The sequence below is a fragment of the Gnatocerus cornutus genome, chromosome 6, assembly GCF_029298725.1.
Source record: "Gnatocerus cornutus isolate USDA-ARS CGAHR chromosome 6, icGnaCorn1.1, whole genome shotgun sequence".
NCBI classification, from domain to species: Eukaryota; Metazoa; Arthropoda; class Insecta; order Coleoptera; family Tenebrionidae; genus Gnatocerus; species Gnatocerus cornutus.
The window spans coordinates 1,840,069-1,865,890 of record NC_142238.1 but is presented as its reverse complement, the minus strand read 5'-3'; the positions used below and the strand labels follow the sequence as shown (position 1 = coordinate 1,865,890).

At 32.3% G+C, this 25,822-nt stretch overlaps 1 protein-coding gene across 1 annotated transcript in view; it reads right to left on the bottom strand.

The window, feature by feature from the left end:
* Positions 1-1,284: 1,284 nt before the first annotated feature.
* ALiX (programmed cell death 6-interacting protein-like protein AliX) overlaps positions 1,285-25,822 on the bottom strand; it is a 32,447-nt gene continuing 7,909 nt past the window's right edge. The window contains exons 5-11 of the mRNA XM_088039017.1: positions 25,657-25,781; positions 25,159-25,604; positions 19,157-19,337; positions 18,955-19,107; positions 16,352-16,726; positions 16,002-16,299; positions 1,285-1,893 (exon numbers count right to left, since the gene is read on the bottom strand). Of these exons, the coding sequence (XP_087895143.1) occupies positions 1,556-1,893; positions 16,002-16,299; positions 16,352-16,726; positions 18,955-19,107; positions 19,157-19,337; positions 25,159-25,604; positions 25,657-25,781 (1,916 nt within the window). The 3' untranslated portion in view covers positions 1,285-1,555. The remainder of the gene's footprint in view (positions 1,894-16,001; positions 16,300-16,351; positions 16,727-18,954; positions 19,108-19,156; positions 19,338-25,158; positions 25,605-25,656; positions 25,782-25,822) is intronic.

The window sequence follows — 25,822 nt, the reverse complement described above, 5'->3', positions numbered from 1 at the left end:
TTTTTAAAAAATTATCAAAATTGAAAAAAAAGCAACAAAAGTTAATAAAATCTAGGTGCATGGTGTCAAATAAAAGAATGCCGTTATTGTAATGTCAAAAAGCAGCAAATAACATAAAGGATCGGCATTTTTCTTGAAATTATTAATAACAAAAGACAATAATAATTACAAATCAGAAAGACATTTAGAAAAATTTTAAAATCATCAGTTTATAGTAAATTAAAAACCATTTAATTTGTTTTTTAAATTTTTGAAATCGGTTCATAAATAAAAATTCTACAACGCCTGCCGTTTTAAAAACTCACCCTGTATATATATATATATAATATATATTTCTCTTAATCCTCTAAATTTCTATATTGTCTATGTTTTAGATTCTTCGTCGTCCCTCTTGGTTTCTTTCAATTTTGTTTCCTACATTTTCTTAATATATTTTTTTATCTAGATTCTGCTTAATGTCTTAATTTGCTTTAAGATTTTCTACTCCGTTCTATTTGTTTCCTATTTAAATTTTCTAAATTATCTTTAACTTTTTTTTATATGACCTCTTAACTCTTCAAATTCCGATTCGTTTATCATTAGATTTTCAACAATTTGTATACTTATTGTTAGCTTGTCTTTAAAATCAATAATTCTTTTCAGGTTGAATTAGGTTTCTAATGCCTATAGATGTACTAATAAATGCTTTAGATTTTCACGATTTTCTTTAAATTTTGTTTGTTTTCAAGATTCTCCTTCTATTGTATAGATTTAAATCGAATTTTCTCTAAACTGTCCACAGTTTCTTTAAATTCTTGTATTTTCTTTGGTCTCTGCGTTTTTTAAATTTTTACCACCTGTCTCTTGTTAGAATCTGTCTTTGTTCTTCTTAGATTCTGTATGTGATTTGATCTGTTTTTAACTCTTTCTTTAATCCTTCACTTTAGATTGTTTGTAATTTCTTTCAAGATTCTTGAAATTACCTACATTTTTATGACATCCACTAAAACAGTTAAAAAAGAAACCGAAGGAAAAAATCGATTAACAAACAAAGAAGTATATTATAAAAAAATGTAAAGATGATAAAACAGGTTTGAATAGATGAAAAATAAAAGAAAGAACTGTCCGAATTGGTAAAGAATGCACTCTAAATAACTGCTGATACAACTTAAAAAAAGGTAATAGATTTTCTATAGTGCTACTTGGCGATAAAACTGCTGAAGTAGAACGCAAATTGATTCCCCCTGCAGTTCCGCGTTTAGGAGGCAATAGGGAGTCAATAGTGAAAAGGTCTAATAAAACATATTTTGATTATTTTTCATAATTAATAATAATCTAACTTTATTACAAATTACAATCGTGATTCCTAACAATACTTACAATAGTAGAAAAATATTTAATCAAATGAAAAGCATTGAAATTAGGTTCTTAACCATCGATTAAACAACAATAAGTGTTCATAATAATAAAGATAACGATAAAATATCGCAAATAAATTTACAAAAACAGTTTTTATTTTATAAATCTATTTGCATGGTACAACATGAAGGCTAATCTCATCTCAATAACTTCGAATTTACCACGGATTGGACGGGTACCCACCTTGAGGCTGTTGTGGATATCCAGAAGGTGGCTGCTGCGGATAATTGCCCGGGGGTGGTTGTTGACCGTAGGGGGCGGCGGGAAAGCCACCTGGATAGTTGTATGAGCCTGGATATGGCATCGTTCCGTATGGATTGTAACCTTGTGGCATTGGAGGTGGCATGTACGATGGATAAGGAGTGCCTGCAGAGGCACCATATGGGACGGGCATTCCTTGAACGTACACAGGATACGGAACTCCAGCTGGCGCTTGTGGCGCCTGCGCCGGTTGGGATGGCTGCGGAGGTCTTGGAGGGGCTTCTTTTTTCACTTCTAAACAGAAGAAATAGTATTTTACTAGGTGGCCCTCGGAATTCTGCGGATCTCGCTTTTTTCGTGGACCTCGCTTTTCCCTGGCGTTGGGTATTAATTTATGATTGTTGATTCGTTTTATTATGAAACAAAAAAGGCGAGTGCTACAGAATTACAACGGCCACCTAGTTAATTGTACTTTGTTATTTAACATTAGCACAAAAATTTTTTCTATTGAAAATTTAACAGTACTACGTAGAAAAATCATAAATCAGACGCCTTTCATGGTTTCTGAGCCCATTGCAAATTCTATTGCAATGAAAAAAGAAAAAATATAAGACACACGGTGTAATCTCTCATTTGGCCATCACGTCATAGCAAGAAAAAAGATACAACAGAATTTCGCAAATTTATATAAACTAGGTGGCCCTCGGAATTCTGTAGATGTCGCTTTTTTCGTGAACTTCGCTTTTCCGTGGCGTTGGATTTTAATTTGAGATTGTTTATTTGTTATACTATGAAACAAAGATGGCCTCGGAAAAATTAGGTTCCCAAAAAAAACGAGTTCTACAGAATTCCGAAGGCCACGTAGTTAATTGCATTTTGTCATTTAACATTTAGCAAAGAAAGTGTTAAGATAACTTCATATTTTTTGGTCTTTGTTTTTTGAAACTCTGATACAAATAATTACGCATGTCAAAATTTGGATTTTCCTTAAAATTTTAGATTCAAAAAAAGAATATAAGGTTTTAAAAACCAACGGGCTTCGCTATTAAAAATTTAACAGTACCACGCAGGAAATTCATAAATCAGACAGGCTGCGCCTTTCGTGGTTTCTGAACCCATTGCTAATTCTATTACTCATACAATAAAAGAAAAAAAAATATAAGACACACGGTGTAGTCCCTCATTTGGGCACCACGTCATAGCAAGAAAAAATAAACGACAGAATCTCGCGAATTTTTATAAATTGTTTCTATAAAAAGTTTCTATGAATACAGGCGATTTCTGAGTTGGTGTGTGAGTTAACCTGATTTCCTCGTTGATTGTCTTGTGATTTTGTCAAACTTTCTCGATTTCCTTGTGATTTCGTCTAACTTCAGCTGATTTTATTTTGATATCATCTAACTCCTGATTTTCAAGTAATATTCTCTGATTTTCCATTGATTGCCCCCGATACTCGTATCTTACTAATTTTCCCTTATTGATATCATATTGATTACTTAATGACATAACTTGTCAGAGGTTAATGCTTCTCAAAAATTGTATACACATAACTTCTTCTTATTTCCTCGCTAATTTCCCCTGATTTCCTTTTAAATTCTTCTAACTTTCCCTGATTTTCTTGTAATTTCGTATGATTTTCCCTAACTTCCTATTGATTGCTCCTGATGTTCTAATGATTTTCCAGTGATTTCGTCTAATTTTGTTTGATTTTTTTTTATTTCGTCTAAGTTTTCCTGATTTCCTAACGAATTCCTCTGATTCATAGTGATTTCCTAATACTGATACACTGATTTTCTAGGAAATCCCAAAGGTTAATATTTTTAAAAAATAGCATACGCCCTTAAGTTCCTTGTGTTTTCGTTTAAATTCCTCCGATTTTCTTGTAATTTCGTCCAAATTTTCCAGAGATTTCGTCTTACTTTCTTTGATTTTTGTTATTTTGTCCAAGTTTTGCTGATTTCGTAACAAATTCTTCTGATTAATAGTGATTTCCTAAGACTTTCTCGGATTTCCTTGTAATTTCGTCCAAATTTCCCTGATTTCCTTGTGATTTCGTCTGAATTTCTCTGATTTCTTAGTAATGTCCTCATATTTCCCATCGATTGACCCCTGATGTTCTAATATTTTTCCCGGATTTTTTAGTAATTTCGTCTAACTTCCCCTGATTTCCTAATTATTTTCTCTGATTTCCTATTGGTTGCCCCTTATGTTTTAATGATCTCAACTGATTTTCAAATTATTTCCTATTGATTTCCCTGATTTTCTCGTAATTTTTTAAGAGTAATACATCGATTTTTCTGGGTGGTTAACCTCTCGGGTATTAATAAGCAGATCCGCTGTTTGCAAAAAAAGGTTTATTTGCGTTCTTTTTGAACTCATGCAATCACACAATAATAGATTCTCAGTTTATGAAGAAAAACTGCTGTTGATAATTTTTGTGAGTTTTTTGACTCATGGAATTCTACAGTTACCTTCCGAAACATTCTTTTTTTACCCAAATAAAGACCTAAAAACTCATTTAGCACACCCAAAGCAAATACTTATATCCCAAATATGCATGAAAAATCATATTTTTTGTAAATTGAGAGTACGGTTTCGTAATTAATTAATGTCAAATTATGTTTTTTGCAGAGCTCGGATTGATTTTAATAAGTGGCGTTTCTTTCGAGAAAAATAATCCGCTACCGTATATTATATTTTATGTATTTAAACATTGTGTAATTGTAGACGTACGTTTTGGGGTATTCAAGGGTTCTGATTTTTTTTGTTAAACTATTATAAAACGAACAGGATGTCCGGTCTTAATCTTCAGAGATTTCGAATTCTTCATTCCTTGTGGATTTATTGTTTTCTTCGAATTCATATTTATTTATCGGTTCATTCGTAGTGAACATTATTTTATCCAATCCTTATCTCCGCTTGAACAGTTGTCGGCATGACTTTATGGCTTAATTGGAGTACTCACTACACAATAGTACCGAATAGCAGATTTTGTTATCGATGAAAAACATCGGTAAAATGCCACCCGACTATCCCTGTCTGATGGTCGGTTTTTTTCTGGTGAAAAACGGTGTGAAGTGGATAATGGTCATAAATAACGAAACTGCAGTGATGGTTTACTCCTTTTGTGTAATAAGTACCCCAATTAATCATACACACTTGCCTTTTTAGTCTCTCTAATATCTAGTTACTGCCAGAGATTTGGGAATTAATAGATGGGGGGACATAGTCAAAAGTCTTAGAAACATATCTACGACTAGCTTTACAACTTTCGTCCTTGTCTGTTGCACGCATTCACTGGATACAATGTATACCTATCTCTCTCGCCAGGATGGAGAGTTTTTGATTGGCTAATTTTAAAACTTGACAACAGATTGACAACAATTGTAATGTGTGACAGTTCACAGCAAAATGAGTAATCCAACGTACTGGAACACAAAAAGTTCTCTCAGCACCATAAAACTACCGACGTCCCATACTACAGACGGCAGAAAGTGAGTTCAAAGAGGAATTTTTGGCTCAAGACGCATTTGAACAAATTTGTGCGAGAATTGTGGAAACAGATTTTGTAATAAGCGTAGAATAGAAATGGTACAAATAAAGGCTAACTAGTGAAATAAAAATCAATGGAATATTACATGTGGCATGTTTCTGAACTAAATCGTCGTCTGTGGAGAAATTGAGAAGCAAAATATGAAAATTAACCACAGACTACAAAGTGCAAAGAAAGTAAATTATTATGCGATTAGCAGATGATTTATAATTGAAACGGAAGTCACCAAACATACGGAGAGGAAGAAAAACATGGATTTTGACGAAGAGAGAAAAGATCAAGATTCAATTGAAAGAAATATCCTAGTTAATAAAAATCCAAGGTGTACCTAACTAAATTGGATGAATGGAGAAATGTTCAAAGTATTGAAGAAAAATACATGAAAGCAGTAAAAAAATACATTAAAAAGGGACAAGTAGATTGTTGAGAACATCAAAAGAATATGAAGCTCAGAACTGGTTAACAAAATAATGGACAGCTCTGACGACAAGTAAGAACAGAAAGAAGAACACGCTAGGAAACCTGTGACATTGTAGCAAATAAGATTCTGTTTAAGATTTGGACAAAGGCAAAAAGTTGACAATGAGTAGAAAGGAGTAAAAGAAGATCGTGGCAGACCGAGAGAAAACTGCGCTTTTTTCTTACACTCGGACGACGAACAAAATCAAATTGATGTAAATAGTGGCAAATACATCTTAAAAGAGACTTTCTGCATTTTCTTCTTTAGAAGTCTGGGTCTAATGTAAAGTTTTCTATGTTCTTACAATTAATCTAGGCTGTTTGAATTAAGGTGTAAGGTTTCTGGTGTCAGACTAGAAAAGTGTTAGTCACACGTTGGAAATTTTGATTTTGTCATTAGTGTTTGACCTTAAACCTATTGAAAACTATGTTATGCACACTGAGAATTGTATCAATATCGTTTAATTGTGGAGCTATAAATGATCAGTTTTACCGCATTCATATTGTGGGAGTCTCCACTTGATGTAGAAGAGCTTCGGCCTATTAAGGAATGAAAGTTTCAACATTAAAAGACAGCAAAACGAAATCAAACTAGTGATGAAAGAGGCTTGTCACAAAATTTAGCAACATAGAAGAGAAATAACGTCTAAAACCTTTAAATTCACAAAACTTTGCATTCAGAGTTCTTTACTGACATTAGCTATGACAATTTGGATTTGCCGTTTGAAATTCGAGTAACGATCTACGTCATGATCTCTGATTGGTTCCATCCTGACGAGAGAGACAATACTGCATAAGCGTATCAGCGATAGGAATCAGTGCAATAGGTAGAGACAGAAATAAAAATTATTGTTGCACATGTTTTGTGTAACGTATGTCCAAATTTCCATATGGTAACCGGATCTATTATTTTCCAAATCTCTGGTTACTGCTTTGGAACGATTAAAAGTCGGCCGAGTCGTAAATGGTACTTACGTTTAGAGGTGTTTATGATGAACGGTTTGTTTTTTTTTTGTTAAAATAAAATAAAACGACCATCAGGACGTTTCGCATTCTTAATCCCTTTTTAATTTATTGTTTTCTTTTAAATTTATTGCTTTCTTTATTGTAAGTACCACTTACAACGATTAAAAATTGACCGAGTCGTAATGGTCACCAAAATTTGAATTCGTCGCATCAATTTCATTTATCTGTTAAACTTTTGTTAACTCTAAGTAGTCTCCTTTTTACGTCTGCCTTGATTTTCGATAAAAACGTGTAAATCTGTTTTTTGATATTTTGTCAGAATTGATACTTTGGAAAAAATAGACTGTTACATGATATTGAAAGTGTAGCAATATTGCGTAGTAAATATTAAAATTAACAGTTTCCATTCTTTGTAAATTTATTGTTTTTTTCGTGTTGTTTATCGGTTCATTCATTATTATACCATCAGAACAGAATAAGTTAGGATTTATTTGTAGATATGATTTTTTTTCTAACTTTTTCCCGTACCAAAATCACACGCTTGCAATAAAATTTCCATCGGTAACTGTTTCGAAAAATATCCCAATTTGCGAAAAATTAATGAAAAATCGTATTGTCATGATACGCTACAGTTTCAGGAGACAAAAGAGTACGACTTTGTTGTAGTAGGTCGGGAATGGATTGAAATTTAGAAAAACGAAATTCATTACACGTTCCTTTCTTTAATTATGCTTTAAGTAGTAAAGTCTTCGTCACCTGAAAGGGGCGGTCTAGTTTGTTTACCACTTCAGATCCCAAGAAAAGAGGTAAAAAATACTCGGGCAGTATTTGAAGCTTCGCTGTCAAGTTAGAGTAGTTGCAGCAGGTACCAAATAGTTTTAAGGCTTAATTAGAGTTCTCACTATACAAAAGCATTAAACCGCTAAATTAGCAAATTCTAAAATTTTCTTATTTTTTACTCCTTTTGTGTAAAGAGTTTCCGCATTTTTAGTCTCTATAATATCTACGATTAAAAATCGACCGAGTCGTAATAAAATTGGATAATCGTCGCGTCCATTTCATTTATCAGTTGTACTTTTGCATAAGTGCCCTTAAAAAGAGCCTGTTAGATACTTAGTAATTATGCAAATTTTTTATACAGAGTATCAAGAAATGTTTGTCCATCAATTGATGATCTGTGTTTAAACAATGAATTCGCACTTGTAAAGAGAAGTTTCCAAACATGCTTCCAAATTTTCAAGTTTTAGTTACGCTTACATACCGAAAACTCACCTTGCTGATTACAGAGATCCTGTATTAAAAATAAGTCGAACTCGATAAATAAATCAATCTCGGACCGATTTAAATAAGTGGTAAACATCGGTAAAATGTGCCACCCGACTATCCCTGTCTGATGGTCGTTTTTTTTCTGGTGAGAAAGGGTGTGGAGAGGATGCCGGTACTTATAAATACTCATAAATAACAAAACTAACTCAAGTGTTGTGATGGTGTATAGTAGGCAGCTTTTACCATGGCGTACCTGACTTTTAGAGTCGAATATTATCTTATTGCACTCATAATGTGGAGGGTGTAAACAGGCTATTGTGTCCGAAAATTAAAATTTACGACATCTTCAAGTAGGTAGAAAAAGGTAGAGCCGTGCCTCTTCTAGGTATTAGCGCGGGGGCTTAAGATGATTGTTGATCTCTTCACCGTGTTTTATTTTTAATGACGTTGTTAAGCTTTTAATTTTTGTTTATTAATTTAAATTTTAAACAAGTTAAAAAATCGAGGGCTATCAAGTTCTCAAAATTTTACAATGAGAACGAAAAAATTAGCATCATTTTAATGTTGGAACGTGTATTTTATATAATTATAAAGAATTTTCGAATCATTTTTGACATGGCAATGTAAAGCAACCTTTATTGTCATTGTGACTGACATTCAAACTAATTTCTGACACTTGCTGTGCCGTTTATAAATTTTAAGGTTATAAAGACAAAGGACAGTTTACAATCAATTTGATGTGCGAAATTTTAATTTCGCGATAGTAATTCAAAATTTAATATCAACAATATGTTTCTGAATTTGCGAAATAAATTATAAACATTCGTTTCCTTCTCATTGTTTTTTCCCAGAACGGTACCATTTGCACTCGTATTTGACATATGCAAAATTAGATTTCTATCGCAATCCAATTTTGCTGTTTAATTAATCCACAAATAGGTACTTTCCAGAATCTTTTGTAAGAAGTCTGTTTAACTATTTGTTCTTAAGGCGGCGATTTACCCAGAGCATTCTAGGTTTGCTGTGTCGCTTCTCTGCTGTAATCTTATAGTGTTACACACACATCCATCCCTTCCACGAAATTCAAGGACAGGGTGATGCTTTCGGACATATCGGCAGTATACTAACCATTTCGGACTGGGCAAACAAAGCGTTTTTAGCATAGCATTTTATTACTTGGACAGCTCAGAAAAAGTAGACATTGAAGACAGCGATACAGCAAAAATAATAATATAAAAATAAAAACAAAAAATATAAAAGCAACAACAAACAAATTATTTAATAAAACAAAAAACAAACAAACATAAAATTAGCCGAAATTATTAAAACCAAGGCATTCCTTTGTCGCAACGCGAATTCACAAGCTCGGGTACCAAATTGGTTCAAGTAATGTTAAAAACTACAGTGAAACCTGTATAAAAAGGAATTGCAATCCGATGTTTACGTTTAAGCAGTTTTCCGTTTTATACAATTTTTTTTCAAAGCATTGTCATGTCTTCCGCAAAAAATTTCCAGCCAACAGTTTGAAGCTTTCAAATTTTGATGTTCAAAACGTTCGGCGATAAATTTGATTTGCGATTATAAAAGTAGACCTGATACATATAACTAGTTTAATTACTTCTTCGTTCTTGGTAACACAAATTTTCCGTAATAATTTTTCGTTAAACTGATTTTTATTTTTTTTTCATATTTTTAAATTTAAATTGAGTTATTTATTGTTAAACACTTAAATTATCACATTCTTGAACTCGGTGTAACTCTATTTATTCTTTTAAAGTGAACATGTTTTTTGTCCATCCATTCATTGCTCTGAATTCTCAATATCTAAATTTTTATTTGGAAGTAAAATTTTTGTTAGCTATAATAAAAAAAAATATAACCTAAAAACCTCAGCTTGAAGTACAATACGAGGTAATCAATATATACAAGACAGTCGGCGTGTGACTTGTTTTCTAAACAATTCCCAATTGTTTCTAAGAAAATTTAAAAGAGTAAACAAAAGATTTCCCTTTTAAATAAGTAATAGTCCGATTTTTGGCTTTCGTGTTTGCGTAAATTCTGCTGTTTTTTTTTAAAGGTTTCAGGTCTTTAAAATAGTCAATTTTGTAAAAATCCAAACAGTTTTACAATAAATATTTCAAATTATAAAATAAGTTATAGTAAATACAGACTTAACATAGAAACCGATCTAAGAGCCAAAAATTTGAAAAATTAGATGATGTAATAAAATAATCTAAATAATATCGCCCATATTTGATAAAAAAAACTTTCAATCCCTTAATAAATTAAAATTGCAAGGCAAGAAATATGTAACGAATACCGGAAAGAAGGTAAAAGAAGAAAAACTAAGTGGAATGTGCGATGTATTTGTTAAGTGTTGTATGCCCTCGTTCTAAAGAATTCAATCTGTAAATAAAAATTTGCTTCTTATCTAACTGGACTGTGAATGAACCGAACAACAAGCAGAAAAATTTGATGATGTCTAAATTCATAGTAAATAATAAATAAAGCCAAGACACAAATCATTTTTGTTGTTCCTGACACTTTGGCCAATGGTCAACTTTCAACAAAGACATTTTTACATCAATTAATCTCTTCAAATTTTGACACAACGTGAAAGTTATCCTATCATATCTGTTTCAATTTATTATAATTGTTAAAAGTGTTATAGGTGTATTGTAAATGTGCGCTAGCATTGGGACAATTGAATATAAACAACCAATAAAAATGCAAGCAAAATAACAATCTTCAGCAGATTTTATCATTTTTTAAGCCTGCCAACAAAGAGTTTTTTAAATAAACTTTTAAAAAATTAGTTATTAATTTTACGATTTTTTAATAAGAAGACAATATTTCAGAACTCTCAATATCAAATTGCAAGTTTATTAACAAAGCTTAATAATATAGTTTTTGCAGTCCGGTTAATGTGACAATGTCAAATGCATTTTGAATGATTTGGTGTTTTGAAGGTCATCGTATCGTTGCAGAAACCCAATGTCTAGTTTAAATAATTTCTCAAAATATGTGACTTGCTGCTGAGCCCCTTATTTAGGTATGTCAAGTCTTTAAATTTGAATGGACATCGAGTCGATCTCGAGACCAAATGGGCAAAGAAAAGAAAGTTAGTCGTTTATTATCGTACAATTCGTTCATCTCACTTCTCGGACACATGTTATTTTTTCCCCCCACCATCATGGTCACAGAGGGTTGGTTTCAACCTAAGATGTACGCAATTTATCCACAATTTGGGCGATGCAGGCTTCATGTAAATTAGATCCTACATGATTATAAAAGAATTAACAGTGGAACGAACATGATATTCTTTTTGTTAAAGAATGGTTCTGTGTCGGGACGAAGAGCTTTTTACAAAAAGAATGTTATTTCCTGAGATATTTAGTTCTAAACTTGGCCAAATTTAACGATTTTCAACTTTTTTTTTATCATACTGTCATTACTTTTTTTCAAAAAAACTCAACGTCCCGACATTAATTACTATCTTAACTGCAGTTTCACAAAATTTGAACTGATTTTTTTCACAGACAATGGAGTAATATCGAATTTTGTGAGGCCTGAAAACATACATTTTTCTGGAGGTAAATCGCCGCCTTAATTCTATAATTTTTAGAAAAGTGGGGACTTTAAGTCGAACATTAAAATGTCGTTAAACTAAATGGTTTTTTAAACAATCTATTTGGAGTGATAATATGTATAAAGACGACCAGTAAGTATGAAAAATCATTTTGATGTTAACTGTTTGGCGAATTTTGTTCACTTTGTTTTCTTTACGACCTATTTCATGATGTGGCAACCTTGGTTAGATCAATCTAATGAGGAAGTTTGAAAAATTGATGTCTCTCGGTTTTTTCAAATTAATAAACAAAAATTAAAAATTTAATAATGTTTTTAAAAGAAAACATTGAAGGGATCAATAATAATCATCTCGAGCTAATACCTGGAAGAGGCCCGGGTCCACATTTTTCTACCTACTTGAAGATGTCGTAAATTTTAATTTTCGGACACAATAGCCTGTTTACACCCTCCACATTATGAGTGCAATAAGATAATATTCGACTCTGAAAGTCAGGTACGCCATGGTAAAAGCTGCCTACTATACTCCTTTTGTGTAATAAGTACCCTAATTAAGTAATACACATTTGCATTTTTAGTCTCTCAAATACCTATTTACTGGTTTAGAACGATTAAAAGTCGGTCCAGTCGTAAATGGTACTTAGGTGTTGGGGTATTTATGATGAACAATTCGTTTTTTTTGTTAAACTACAATAAAACGACCATCAAGACTTCTTAATCCCTTGTTAATTTATTGTTTTAGTCAAATTCATATTTGTTTATCGCGACTATCGCTGTGTGATGGTCGTTTTTTTAATTGTGTGAAGGGCAATGGGGTGACGTCGATTTAGAATTAAGAATTAAATTATGAAGACTATTTTATTTATATCATCAGAACAGAATAAGTTAGGATTTATTTGCAGATATGTTTTTTTTGTAACTTTTCCCTGTACCAAAATCACACGCTTGCAATAAAATTTCCATCGGTAACTGTTTCGAGAAATATCCCAATATGCGACAAATTAATGAAAAATCGTATTGTTTCGATACGCTATTGTTGTAGTAGGTCGGGAATGGAATAAAATTTAGAAAGTCGAAATTTAGAAGGAAGGGGCAGTTTGTTTAGATACCACTTCAGATCCCAAGAAAAGAGGTAAAAAATACTGGTCATAACACTCGGGCAATATTTGAAGCTCCGCTGTCAAGTTATACAGTTGCAGCAGGTACCAAATAGTGATTTTATGGCTTAATTGCAGTAAAAGCATTAAACCGGTAAAGTAGCAGATTCTTAAATTTTCTTATCTTTTACATCTTTTGTGTAATGAGTTCCCGCAATTAAGTCTTTCACACTTGCATTTTTTGTCTCTCTAATATCCACTGCCGCCGAACAATTAAAAATCGACCGAGTCGTAATAAAATTCGATACTCGTCGCGTCCATTTTATTTATCTGTTCTACTTTTGCATAAGTACCCCTAAAAAGGGCCTGTTAGATACTTGGTATTTATGCAAATCTTTTATACAGACTATCAACAAATGTTTGTCCATCAAATGATAATCTGTGATTGAACAATGAATTCGCGCTTCCTGATTTTTAAGTGTAAGTTACGCATACATACGGAAAACACACCTTGATGTCGAACTCGATTAAATAAATCAATCTCCGCTAATGTTTCCTTCGTTGCTCGGACCGATTTAAATAAGTGGCGAGACAAAAAAAAACCGCTACCGTACATGTTGTGTGTACAAAAAATCAGACCCTTTTGAGATGTTTATGACTGAGTCTCTCGACTTAATGGTCATGGTTTTGTCCCTACGAACATTAAAGCATTTTGAAACATCTACCACGTCAGCAAAGCCGGACGAACGAAAACGATTTTTAAAAATTTATTTCTCGAAAACCAAACGGCCGAAAAGGACGAAAACCGGCCACTTTGTTAGTTTGGAAACTCGTCGATTTTTCTAGCGGAGCAAAAGGAGCGAGAATGGTACGGTTCGGGAGGAGATAATTTTGAAAGTACGTACACGCTCGAACTCGAACATCTCAACTTTTAGAGTGAGGGTTACCCTACACGTTTTAGTATAGAGTTAATTTCTATGGATAAATTCGTTAATTCGCAAATAAACATTGCAATGCAATATCCTCGATAATTAAATAATAATTAAAGGATTATTATTCATACAGGGTGTTTGAGATTTTCGCAGCCAGATTTAAAATGGACATACGGAAAAATGGCCGAGTCAAAAAACTCTAGAACATTTTGAGATTTCTGCAATGTAAATGAGCTACAATAACTCCTGATTTTCAAGTAATATTCTCTGATTTCCTATTGATTGCCCTGGATTTTTAAAGGTTTTACTTTATTGTCTACTGATTTCTTATTGATGACATGTCAGAGGTTAGTACTTCTCAAAAATGGCAAACACTTAACTTTCTCTGATTTTCTCGCTAATTTCCCCTGATTTTCTTTTAACTTTTGACTTGCTGAATTGCAAGAAAACAGCAGAAATCAGCACGAAATCATCAAAATTCGTAAAAAAATCCGCCTAATTCGATGCAAAACGACGATTTCTCGCTGATTCTCGCCGTTTTCTGGCTTGGATTTGCGAAGAAGAGCTCGAAATCTACAAAATCACCAATTTTTATCAAGATTCAACGGCTGAATTGCAAGAAAACAGCAGATATCTGCACGAAATCATCAAAATTTTTAGAGAAGTCCGCTTGTTTCGATACCAAACGGCAATTTCTCGCTGATTCTCGCCGTTTTCTGGCTTGAATTCGCAAAGAAGAGCTCGAAATCTACAAAACCACCAATTTTAACCAAAATTCAACAGCTAAATTGCAAGAAAACAGCAGATATCTGCACGAAAACATCAAAATTCTTAGAGAAATCTGCTTATTTCGATGCTAAACGACGATCTCTCGCTGATTCTCGCCGTTTTCTGGCTTGAATTCGCAAAGAAGAGCTCGAAATCTACAAAACCACCAATTTTAATCAAAATTCAATGGCTGAATTGCAAGAAAACAGCAGATATCTGCACGAAAACATCAAAATTCCTAGAGAAATCTGCTTATTTCGATGCTAAACGACGACCTCTCGCTGATTATCGCCGATTTCTGGCTTGAATTCGCAAAAAAGAGCTCAAAATCTACAAAACCACCAATTTTAATCAAAATTCAACACTGAATTGCAAGAAAACGGCAGATATCTGCACGAAAACATCAAAATTCTTAGAGAAATCTGCTTATTTCGATGCTAAACGACGATCTCTCGCTGATTATCGCCGTTTTCTGGCTTGAATTCGCAAAGAAGAGCTCGAAATCTACAAACCACCAATTTTAATCAAAATTCAATGGCTGAATTGCAAGAAAACAGCAGATATCTGCACGAAAACATCAAAATTCCTAGAGAAATCTGCTTATTTCGATGCTAAACGACGATCTCTCGCTGATTATCGCCGTTTTCTGGCTTGAATTCGCAAAGAAGAGCTCGAAATCTACAAAACCACCAATTTTCATCAAGATTCAACGGCTGAATTGCAAGAAAACAGTAGAAATCTGCGCGAAATCAACCAAATTCTTAGAGAAATCCGCTTATTTCGATACCAAACGACGACTTCTCGCTGATTCTCGCCGTTTTCTGGCTTGAATTCGCAAAGAAGAGCTCGTAATCTACAAAACCACCAATTTTTATCAAGATTCAACGGCTGAATTGCAAGAAAACAGCAGAAATCTGCGCGAAATCAACAAAATTCTTAGAGAAATCCGCTTATTTCGATACCAAACGACGACTTCTCGCTGATTCTCGCAGTTTTCTGGCTTGAATTCGCAAAGAAGAGCTCGAAATCTACAAAACCACCAATTTTTATCAAGATTCAACGGCTGAATTGCAAGAAAACCGCTGATGTTCTAATGATTTTCCAGCGATTTCGTCTAACTTTCCTTAATTTTTTTTTAAGTTCGTCTAAGTTTCCCTGATTTCGTAACAAATTCCTCTGATTCATAGTGATTTCCCAAGACTGATACCCTGATTTTCCAGAAAGGTTAATCCCAGAAGGCAATATTTTTCAAAAATGGTATACGCCAAACTTGAATTCCTTGTGATTTCGACTAATTTCCTCTGATTTCCTAATGATTTTCTCTGATTTTTTATTGATGTTGTAATATTTTCCCCTGTTTTTTTAGTGATTTCGTCTAACTTCCCCTGATTTTCCTGGAGGTTAACCTCTCGGATATTGATAAGCAGATCTGCTTTATTTGCGCTCTTGCTTGAACTCATGCAATCACACAATAGATTCTCAGTTTATGAAGAAAGACTGCTGTTGATCATTTTTGGAAGTTTACGGAATTCCACAGTTACCTTCCAAAACATTCTTTTTCCTGCCTGATGGTCGGTTTTTTCTGATGAAAAATGTCATAAATAACAAAACTAACTCAAGTGCTGTAATGGTTTACTCCTTTTGTGTAATAAGTGCCCCAATTACTTGCATTTTAGCCAGTTTGTTAGTTTGGAAACTCGTCGATTTTAGGAGCGCGGCAAAAGAGTCAATAATGTATCAAGTGCGTAAATAAAAAATGGTTTGGCGTCTCACCTGGATCCGTGTAATAAGACGGCTGAGTGGGTGTGGGCAACGGTTTTGGCCTACTAGACTCCTGGGTAAGATCCTTGAGCAGCTCCTCCTTCTCAGTTTTCCTAGCAAAGCAATAATCGGAAACTTTATTTTGAAAGGATAGCAATAACTGGGTAAGATCGTTATAGAACTTCGTCCCTTCCGTCAAATTGTTCAATAAATCCCTAAAAGCATCGTGCGCAGCAGCCAGCTCACACATTTTACTTTCCCGACCGCCAGCCGTTGATCCTCTTTCTTGAACAAACTGCGAGTGCGCTTGCTAAAACCAACCTTCCATCACCTCTATTTCAAGAAAAACAACAAAATATTACCTGCACTCTTCCAATTAGCGCCTCTTGTTTTTCAATGCTCTCCCGCACTTGTTTTTGCAAAGGACCGTACACTTGCCCAAGATTTTCCACAGAGAGAGCGGGTTCACTGACAGCCCCATCTTTGGCCAAAGCCGATAAAAATGTGGTTTTCATATCAAAATTGGTGTTCTTTAACTCCGACTCGATGACATCTCTTTCGGCTTTGATGGTTTCCACTTCTTCCATGAGCTGTCTTAATGTGCTGACCGCCGAGGAGTTGGCGACGTTGCCTGATGAGCCTTGAGGCACGGCTGCTTCTAGCTCGTTCGGTGGTTTGCTCAGTAAGAGGATGCCGCTTCGGTGGGACTCAAACTTCTCTCTGACCACCTTGTCGGCCTGAAAAAAAAATAATAAAAAAAATGTTGACACCCGAGGCAACTGAACTTCTTTCTCTCTGACCACCTTGTCGGCCTGAGAAAAAAAAATGTTGACACCCGAGGCAACTGAACTTCTCTCTGACCACCTTGTCGGCCTGAGAAAAAAAAAAACAGATGAGGCACTGAGGCAACCCGAGGCGGCTGATTAAAAATACATACTTCAACTGCATTGTTTATAATCTGCCGATATTTGGCGGCGTTGGACCGAAACGTATCGTTATGTTACATATAACAAAATCTAAAAAAACTTAGAGATTAAAGAATCGAAGGAAAAATATAAACAGAATTTAAAGAAAAACTAAAAATGTCAGAAAAAAATCTGCAGAGTATCAAGAGGATTTAGGAAAAAGAGAATTTATGCACTCGAAAAAATTATGTTAAAATCTAGGAAAAATCTGAGAAAAATTGAAAAAACACTACAGCATCTAAGGACAATAAATCGAATCTAAAAAAAAATCAAGAACAATCTAACTAAATTAAAAAAAAATAGAAACTACTAATTCCGAGAAAAATGTAAAAAGAAATAAGCAATTATTATAAACAAAATCTAAAAAAGCATTTAACAAAATTGAAAGGTTTTGAAAAGATCCAACAAAAACCATATAATCTCTGAAAAATTTAAGCCAAATATGAAGAAAATCTAAAAAATTTAAAAAGTCTAAACAAAAATATAAAGAGAATTTAAAAAAAATTAAAAATGTCATAAACAATCTGCAGAGTATTAAGAGGATTTAGGAAAAAGAGAATTTATGCACTAAAGAAAATTAAGTTAAAATCTAGGGAAAATGGAAAATCTAGAAAAATCAGAGGAAAATTAAAAAAAAAAACTACAGCATCTGCAGACAATTAGATCGAACCTAAAAAAAAAATGTTGACACCCGAGGCAACCGAACTTCTCTCTGACCACCTTGTCGGCCTGAGAAAAAAAAAGTTGACACCCGAGGCAACTGAACTTCTCTCTGACCACCTTGTCGGCCTGAGGAAAAAAAAATGTTGACACCCGAGGCAACTGAACTTCTTTCTCTCTGACCACGTTGTCGGCCTGAGAAAAAAAAATGTTGACACCCGAGGCAACTGAACTTCTCTCTGACCACCTTGTCGGCCTAAGAAAAAAAAAACAGATGAGACACTGAGGCAACCCGAGGCGGCTGATTAAAAATACATACTTCAACTGCATTGTTTATAATCTGCCGATATTTGGCGGCGTTGGACCGAAACGTATCGTTATGTTACATATAACAAAATCTAAAAAAACTTAGAGATTAAAGAATCGAAGGAAAAATATAAACAGAATTTAAAGAAAAACTAAAAATGTCAGAAAAAAATCTGCAGAGTATCAAGAGGATTTAGGAAAAAGAGAATTTATGCACTCGAAAAAATTATGTTAAAATCTAGGAAAAATCTGAGAAAAATTGAAAAAACACTACAGCATCTAAGGACAATAAATCGAATCTAAAAAAAAATCAAGAACAATCTAACTAAATTAAAAAAAAATAGAAACTACTAATTCCGAGAAAAATGTAAAAAGAAATAAGCAATTATTATAAACAAAATCTAAAAAATTTACATTTAACAAAATTGAAAGGTTTTGAAAAGATCCAACAAAAACCATATAATCTTTGGAAAATCTAAGTCAAATATGAAGAAAATCTAAAAAAACTTAAAAAGTCTAAACAAAAATATTTATAAAGAGAATTTAAAAAAAATTAAAAATGTCATAAACAATCTGCAGAGTATGAAGAGGATTTAGGAAAAAGAGAATTTATGCATTAAAGAAAATTAAGTTACAATTTAGGGAAAATGGAAAATCTAAAAAAATCAGAGGAAAATTAAAAAAAAGCTACAGCATCTGCAGACAATTAGATCGAACCTTAAAAAAAAATGTTGACACCCGAGGCAACCCGAGGCAACTGAACTTCTCTCTGACCACATTGTCGGCCTGAGAAAAAAAAAGTTGACACCCGAGGCAACTGAACTTGTCTCTGACCACTTTGTCGGCCTGGGGAAAAAAAAATGTTGACACCCGAGGCAACTGAACTTCTCTCTGACCACCTTGTCAGCCTGAGAAAAAAAAAAGACACCCGAGGCAACTGAACTTCTCTCTGACCACCTTGTCGGCCTGAGAAAAAAAAATTCTAGGAGACGAGGCACTGAGGCAACCCGAGGCGGCTGATAAAAAATACGTACTTCAACTGCATTGTTTATAATCTGCCGATATTTGGCGGCGTTAGACCGGAACATATCGTTGAGTTTGTCGGAAGGTGTCCTCGTCCAACGCTCTTTAAACTGTTGACGTAACGAGTCATCGGCTTGCTTCTCTTCGTTCAGCATTCTATCAGTCTGCAAAACAGAGTCAGTAACCAGAGGAAGCAACCAAGAGCACACATACTTCATCTAAAATGTCTTGGTTCCTTTTTAAAGCGTCCGGGAGTTCGCGGATCATCCGCTCCAATTCAGAAACTCCACCCAATTGATTGACTGTATTGGCTTTTTCCAAAATGGACGGCGGCAGATTCGAAGTGCCATCGGTAATTTCTATTGCTGCTGGTAAATTTAAGGAGGCTAATATCCTGAAATGGGATTTTATAAATTAAGGAAAATCTTAAGACAATCTAATACAAAGAGAAGCAAGTATATAGAGACTCAGAATAGAATGTAAGGTAAATCTGCAGAATATAGAGAATCTAAAAATAAAGAGGATTGAAAAAATTTAAAGAGAATTAGGAGAAATTAAGTTCATTTATGAACTATAGGAAATCGAAGAAAAATCTAGAAAACGTAAACAAAAGAAGTTATATAAAATCTAAAGAGAATTTAAGAAGGAATTAAACAAAATAGAATGGTTTCAAGAAAAGATTCAACAAAGTCCACAGAATATCTGAAAAATCTAAGCCAAATACATATAATATAAATCTGGGACTTTTATATCGATTTTTTATTAATATCGAATTTGCCAAAAAAATACGATTTTTAATACATATATTTTTATTTTCGATGTATCATTAAAAATCGATAATTGCGGTTTCGATGTATGTATTTTATTTTACACTCTTGATTTTGGTGATATTTAAAAAGGAGACTGGAATTTAGTTTAAGTGAGTTATATTTTAGAATTTTGTTTATTCTTATTCTCGAATTTGTTATTTTTTATAATTTATTTACTTATTATTTTGCTTATTACTTATGGTTTTTATTTATTTTTGTTGTTCTCGTATTTGCTTATTATTTTGTTGCTTTATTAAGAATTTTATTTATTTTTGTTTTTGAAAATAAACTATGCTATATTGAGTTTTGTATTTACTATTTTTCAAAATCAATGTTTTCTCCGATGTATTGAAGATCGATGTAATTGTGCTCTTTTTGAAATTGAGTTCAACATCGATTTTTTTTACTCGATGTTCCCAGATTTAATTTAACAAAAATCTAAAAAAAACTTAGAGATTAAAGAATCGAAGAAAAAATATAAAGAAAATTTAAAGAAAAACTAAAAATGTCAGAAAATTTATACACTCGAGAAAATTATGTTAAAATCTAGGAAAAATCTGAGAAAAATTAAAAAAAAACACTACAGCATCTAAGGACAATTCGATCGAATCTAAAAAGAATCAAGAGAAAGTAAGTTAATTTATAAACAAACTAAAAAAAATCCAAATTCTGAGACCATAGAAATCTAAGCCAAATATAAAGAAAATCCAAAATACTTAAAAAGTCTAAATAAAAATATAAAGAGAATTTAAAGAAAACCTAGAGAATCTAAAAATTAAAGAGAATATACAGGATGTTCCAGAACTCATGAGCCAGAGAGCAAGAGAAGATGCCGATATCAATACAGATCGATAGATATACAGGGTCCGGCAACACTTGTGTCCACCCCTAAAATCGTCTTTAATTTTAAAGATAAAATTTTGAAAATTTGCATACGCTTATAGTTGACAAGGCTCTAGAAGCTGACACAAAAATTTGTTTTGATATCACGGTTTCTTTGGCGTTGCGACGCCTAAAAGTTTAATTTTTAGCGAGTTTTGGGTTTTTTGAGGTAATATTAGCGAATTCAATTTTTTTCAACATAACTGTAATACAAATATTTGAGTTTTTATTTTAAATTTACTTCAAATGGTGTTTAAAATTTGCGAAAAAAACGCTGTTTTATCAAGTTAGTTTTCAACATTTTAACGGTGCAGTGACAAACTACGTTTACACCAAAATTTCACAATTCACTTCATTCACTCATATGAAGGTGAATTTTGATTAGCTCGGGTATGTTGCACGTTTTGGACACTAGAAATCGTTAATTAACATCGACAAAGCGACAATTTCGCCAAGTAAGACTTTTGTTACCTTCTAAAACGAACCAAAGAATAGATGTCATTTGTGACACAAGATGTTGACAGATGGGTGTAAACGTAGTTCCCAATTTTGACGTAATAAAATTGGAAACTAACTTGATAAAACAGCATTTTTTCCTCAAATTTTGAATACAATTTACATTAAATCTAAAATGTCAACTGAGATATTTTGAACACATTTATATTGAAAAAAAATTAAATTAAAGGTTCATTTCATAAAACTTCACAATTAGCTAAAAAATACACTTTTAAGGCGTCGCGACGCCAAAACTATAAGTGATAAAAAATACATTTTTGCGTCGGCTTCTAGAGCTTTGTCAACTATGAGTGTATGCAAATTTTCAAAATTTTATCTTTAAAATTAAAGACGATTTTGGGGGTGGACACAAGTGTTGCCGGACCCTGTATAGATATATATAGACTCTAAAAGAATATAAATAATAAAAAGATTCCCCACAGTCTGTAAACAGAATCTAAGAAGAATCTAAAGAATATAGTAAGAGAATCTAAAAAGAATTTTTAAAATCCAAGGAAAAACTGCAGTAGTATATAAACTATTAAGAGAATGTATGCACAATCTCGAAAAGATTAACATAAAGTACAGGGTGTCCCAGAACTCGCGCCCCAGAGAGCAAGGGAGGGTGCCGACAGCAATACAGATGGTAAATTTCAAAACAAAAATTGACTAAGTTTAATAGTATTCGAGAACTGATAAAAAGTTAACAACCAATCCCAAAAGCTTATTCGACAAGTGGAGTAAATGGCCATCCCAATTTCCTAGGCAACGAGAATCTAATGCTTAACTGACCAATGGATGATAGTACGTGTCCATAGTTACCAATTTTCAAATTCTGTTCGGCTTCGGGATTGGCTACAGTTTTTTTGTCTTATCTCGGTTATTTTTTGAGTTAAAAAATTATGGTTTTAAAATTTTGATTCAGAATTGTTGCCTCCATAAGCCCTTTCTCTCTGGGGCGCGAGTTCTGGGACACCCTGTATAAAAATAAAATCTAAAGCACTTAAAGAATCTATAGAAGACTCCAATGAAAGTCTAATATAATTTAGAGAATTTAAGATATAATTAAACAAAATAGAATGGTTTTGAAGAGATTTAACAAATTCCACAAATATCTGAAGAATCTAAGCCAAATACATATAACAAAAATCTAAAAAAACTTAAAGCGATTAAAGAATCGAAAGAAAAATATAAACAGAATTTAAAGAAAAACTAAAAATGTCAGAAAAAAATCTGCAGAGTATCAAGAGGATTTAGGAAAAAGAGAATTTATGCACTCGAAAAAATTATGTTAAAATCTAGAAAAAATCTGAGAAAAATTGAAAAAAACACTACAGCATCTAAGGACAATAAATCGAATCTAAAAAGAATCAAGAGAAAGTAAGTTAATTTATAAATAAACTAAAAAAAAATCCAAGAAAAATCTAACTAAATTAAAAAAAAATAGAAACCCTCCTAATTCCAAGAAAAATGTAAAAAGAAATAAGCAATTATTATAAACTAAATCTAAAAAAAGCATTTAACAAAATTGAAACGTTTTGAAAAGATCCAACAAAATCCATAGAATCTCTGAAAAATCTAAGCCAAATATGAAGAAAATCTAAAAAGCTTAAAAAGTCTAAACAAAAATATAAAGAGAATTTAAAGAAAATTTAGGAAAAAGAGAATTTATGCACTAAAAAAAATTGAGTTAAAATCTAGGGAAAAATCTAGAAAAATCTGAGGAAAATTAAAAAAAACCTACAGCATCTGAAGACAATTAGATCGAATCTAAAAAAATCAAGAGAAAGTAAGTTAATTTATGAACAAACTAAAAAAAAACAAAGAAAATCTAAAAAAATTTGAAAAAAATAGAAACTCTACTAGTTCTGCAGAAAATGTAAAAAGAATTGAGCAACTATTATAAACAAAATCTAAAAAAAGCATTTAACAAAATTGAAAGGTTTTGAAAAGATCCAACAAAATCCATAGAATCTCTGGAAAATCTAAGCCAAATATAAAGAAAATTTAAAAAACTTAAAAAGTCTTAAGAAAAATATAAAGAGAATTTAAAGAAAAACTAAAAATGTCAGAAACAATCTGCAGAGTATGAAGAGGATTTAGGAAAAAAAGAATGTATGCATTAAAGAAAATTAAGTTAAAGTCTAGGGAAAATCTAGAAAAATCTAAGGAAAAATAAAAAAACCTACAGCATCGAAAGACAATTAGATCGAATCTAAAAAGAATCAAAAGAAAGTAAGTTAATTTATGAATAAACTAAAAAAAATCCAAGAAAAATCTAACTAAATTAACAAAAAAAATAGAAACTACTAATTCTGAGAAAAATGTAAAAAGAATTGAGCAACTATTATAAACAAAATCTAGAAAAAGCATTTAACAAAATTGAAAGGTTTTGAAAAGATCCAACAAAATCCATAGAATCTCTGGAAAATCTAAGCCAAGTATGAAGACAATCTAAAAAACTTAAGTCTTAATAAAAATATAAAAAGAATTTGAAGAAAAACTAAAAATGTCAGAAACAATCTGCAGAGTATGAAGAGGCTTTAGAAAAAAAAAGAATTTATGCATTAAAGAAAATTAAGTTAAAGTCTAGGGAAAATCTAGAAAAATGTAAGAAAAATTAAAAAAAAACTACAGCATCTAAAGACAATTAGATCGAATCTAAAAAGAATCAAGAGAAAGTAAGTTATTTATGAACAAACAAAAAAAAATCCAAGAAAAATCTAACTAAATTAAAAAAAATAGAAACTACTAATTCTGAGAAAAATGTAAAAAGAAATGAGCAATTATTATAAACAAAATCTAAAAAAGCATTTAAGAAAATTGAAAGGTTTTGAAAAGATCCAACAAAATCTATAGAATCTCTGGAAAATCTAAGCCAAATATAAAGAAAATCTAATAAACTTTAAAAGTCTAAGGACAAATATAAAGAGAATTTAAAGAAAAACTCATAGAAAACACAGAGAATCAAAAAATTAAACAGAAGAAATTTGAAGAGAATATACAGGTGTTCCAGAACTCATGACCCAGAGAGCCCATCAATACAGATAGATATATATATATATATATATATATATATATATATATATACAGTATATACAGTATGTCCCCGTATTGGGTTCACAAAAGGGAAAAAAAATATTTTCCATTTTACAAAAAAATAACAAAGAAATAACATTTTTTGCTTATTTCAAAACAGATAAATCTGCAATTAAAATTTCAAAATTACTAGTTTGTAATCTTAAAATTAATTTGTTCATTATTTATTAAATTTTGTAATCGTATTTATTTTTTTAAATAATAGCAGGCTGTGGATTCACAATATCAAATAGTGCGTTAAAGATTAAAGGAAAATTTACCCACTAATGTGTAAGTATTAAAAAATTGGATAAGAAATGCAGCTGCATCTTTAACAATAATTGAGAAAATTCGAAACAGTCTTAAAGAATTACGAGTTAGAATTGAACAATGTGAGTCAATCAAATAGTGGAAATTGATTTGAATTAAGGAGCAAATTTCATTCCTTTGACATTTTTTGCAAAATTAAAAATCAAAAAGTTCTTCGTTATTTTTTGTTTTTTTCGATTTTAAGAACACAGCTTGATAATATTAAAGTTTTAATTAAATATATATATATATATATATATATATATATATAGACTCTATAAGGGTGTATAAATAATAAAAAGATTCCCCACAATCTGTAAACAGAATCTAAGAAGAATCTAAAAAATATAGTAAGAGAATCTAAAAGGAGAATTTTAAAAATCCAAGGAAAAACTGCAGTAGTATAAAGAGTTTTAAGAGAATTTATGCACAATCTCGAGATTATTATTATTATTATTATACATAAGAGGGACAATTAGACCTAAAATGATCTCCAATAGAATTTATGCAACCCAAATGAAGCCAAAACAAAAAAAAGGGAATTTTTATGTGTATTTGCGTCAACTAAACTGTTTAGACAATTCGCTTGTTGATTAAAAATTTGCCACTTAAAAATAATCGCTCAGAAGCTGAAATTCGTACCCATTTAGCGTAGTGGTGGACTCTCTTAACCGCCCAATCTCCGCGTTGACGATCTCGGTTTTCCTCAAATCGTAGGCCGCCAACGCCTGGTGAACAGCCACCGGTACCAATTCAGTGAAAAGATCCTTGAAGTTTTGACTCATCGGTTGTGCCAACGGCAGTACTTTAGCCGGCTGAGCTTTGCCGATCGCATCGATAGACTTGACGTCAGGAATTCGCTCGTGGTAGATAAAGTCATTATCTTTTTTGGCTTCGGTCAAATTCCGCTGGACTCGATGTTGCAATTCTTGGAAAAAAGTCTTCCCCGAACGCTGTTGGGCTTTTTCCAAAAGGGAGGCTGAATGCTCGAGTCTTGCGATTTCCTCGCCGATGATTTTCCCGCTTTTGCACACCAAACTTTGGTAGAACTGGGCCACTGCATGTAAGGCCGCCTGTTTTCCCGCAATCTACTTGTAACGATAATATACAATGTGATTAAAAAACAAACGGAAAACTCACCGTTGGTATCCAGTCTTTATCCCATATATTCTTCAAGTTTTCCCTCTGGAACACTTTTAGACATTCCCCGTACAAATCTTCGCATTGTGACGCTAATTTCGCAACGATTAAATCTTTCATGTTATCTAAACAAGACAATCGTTTATTAATTATTTTCATTATTAAA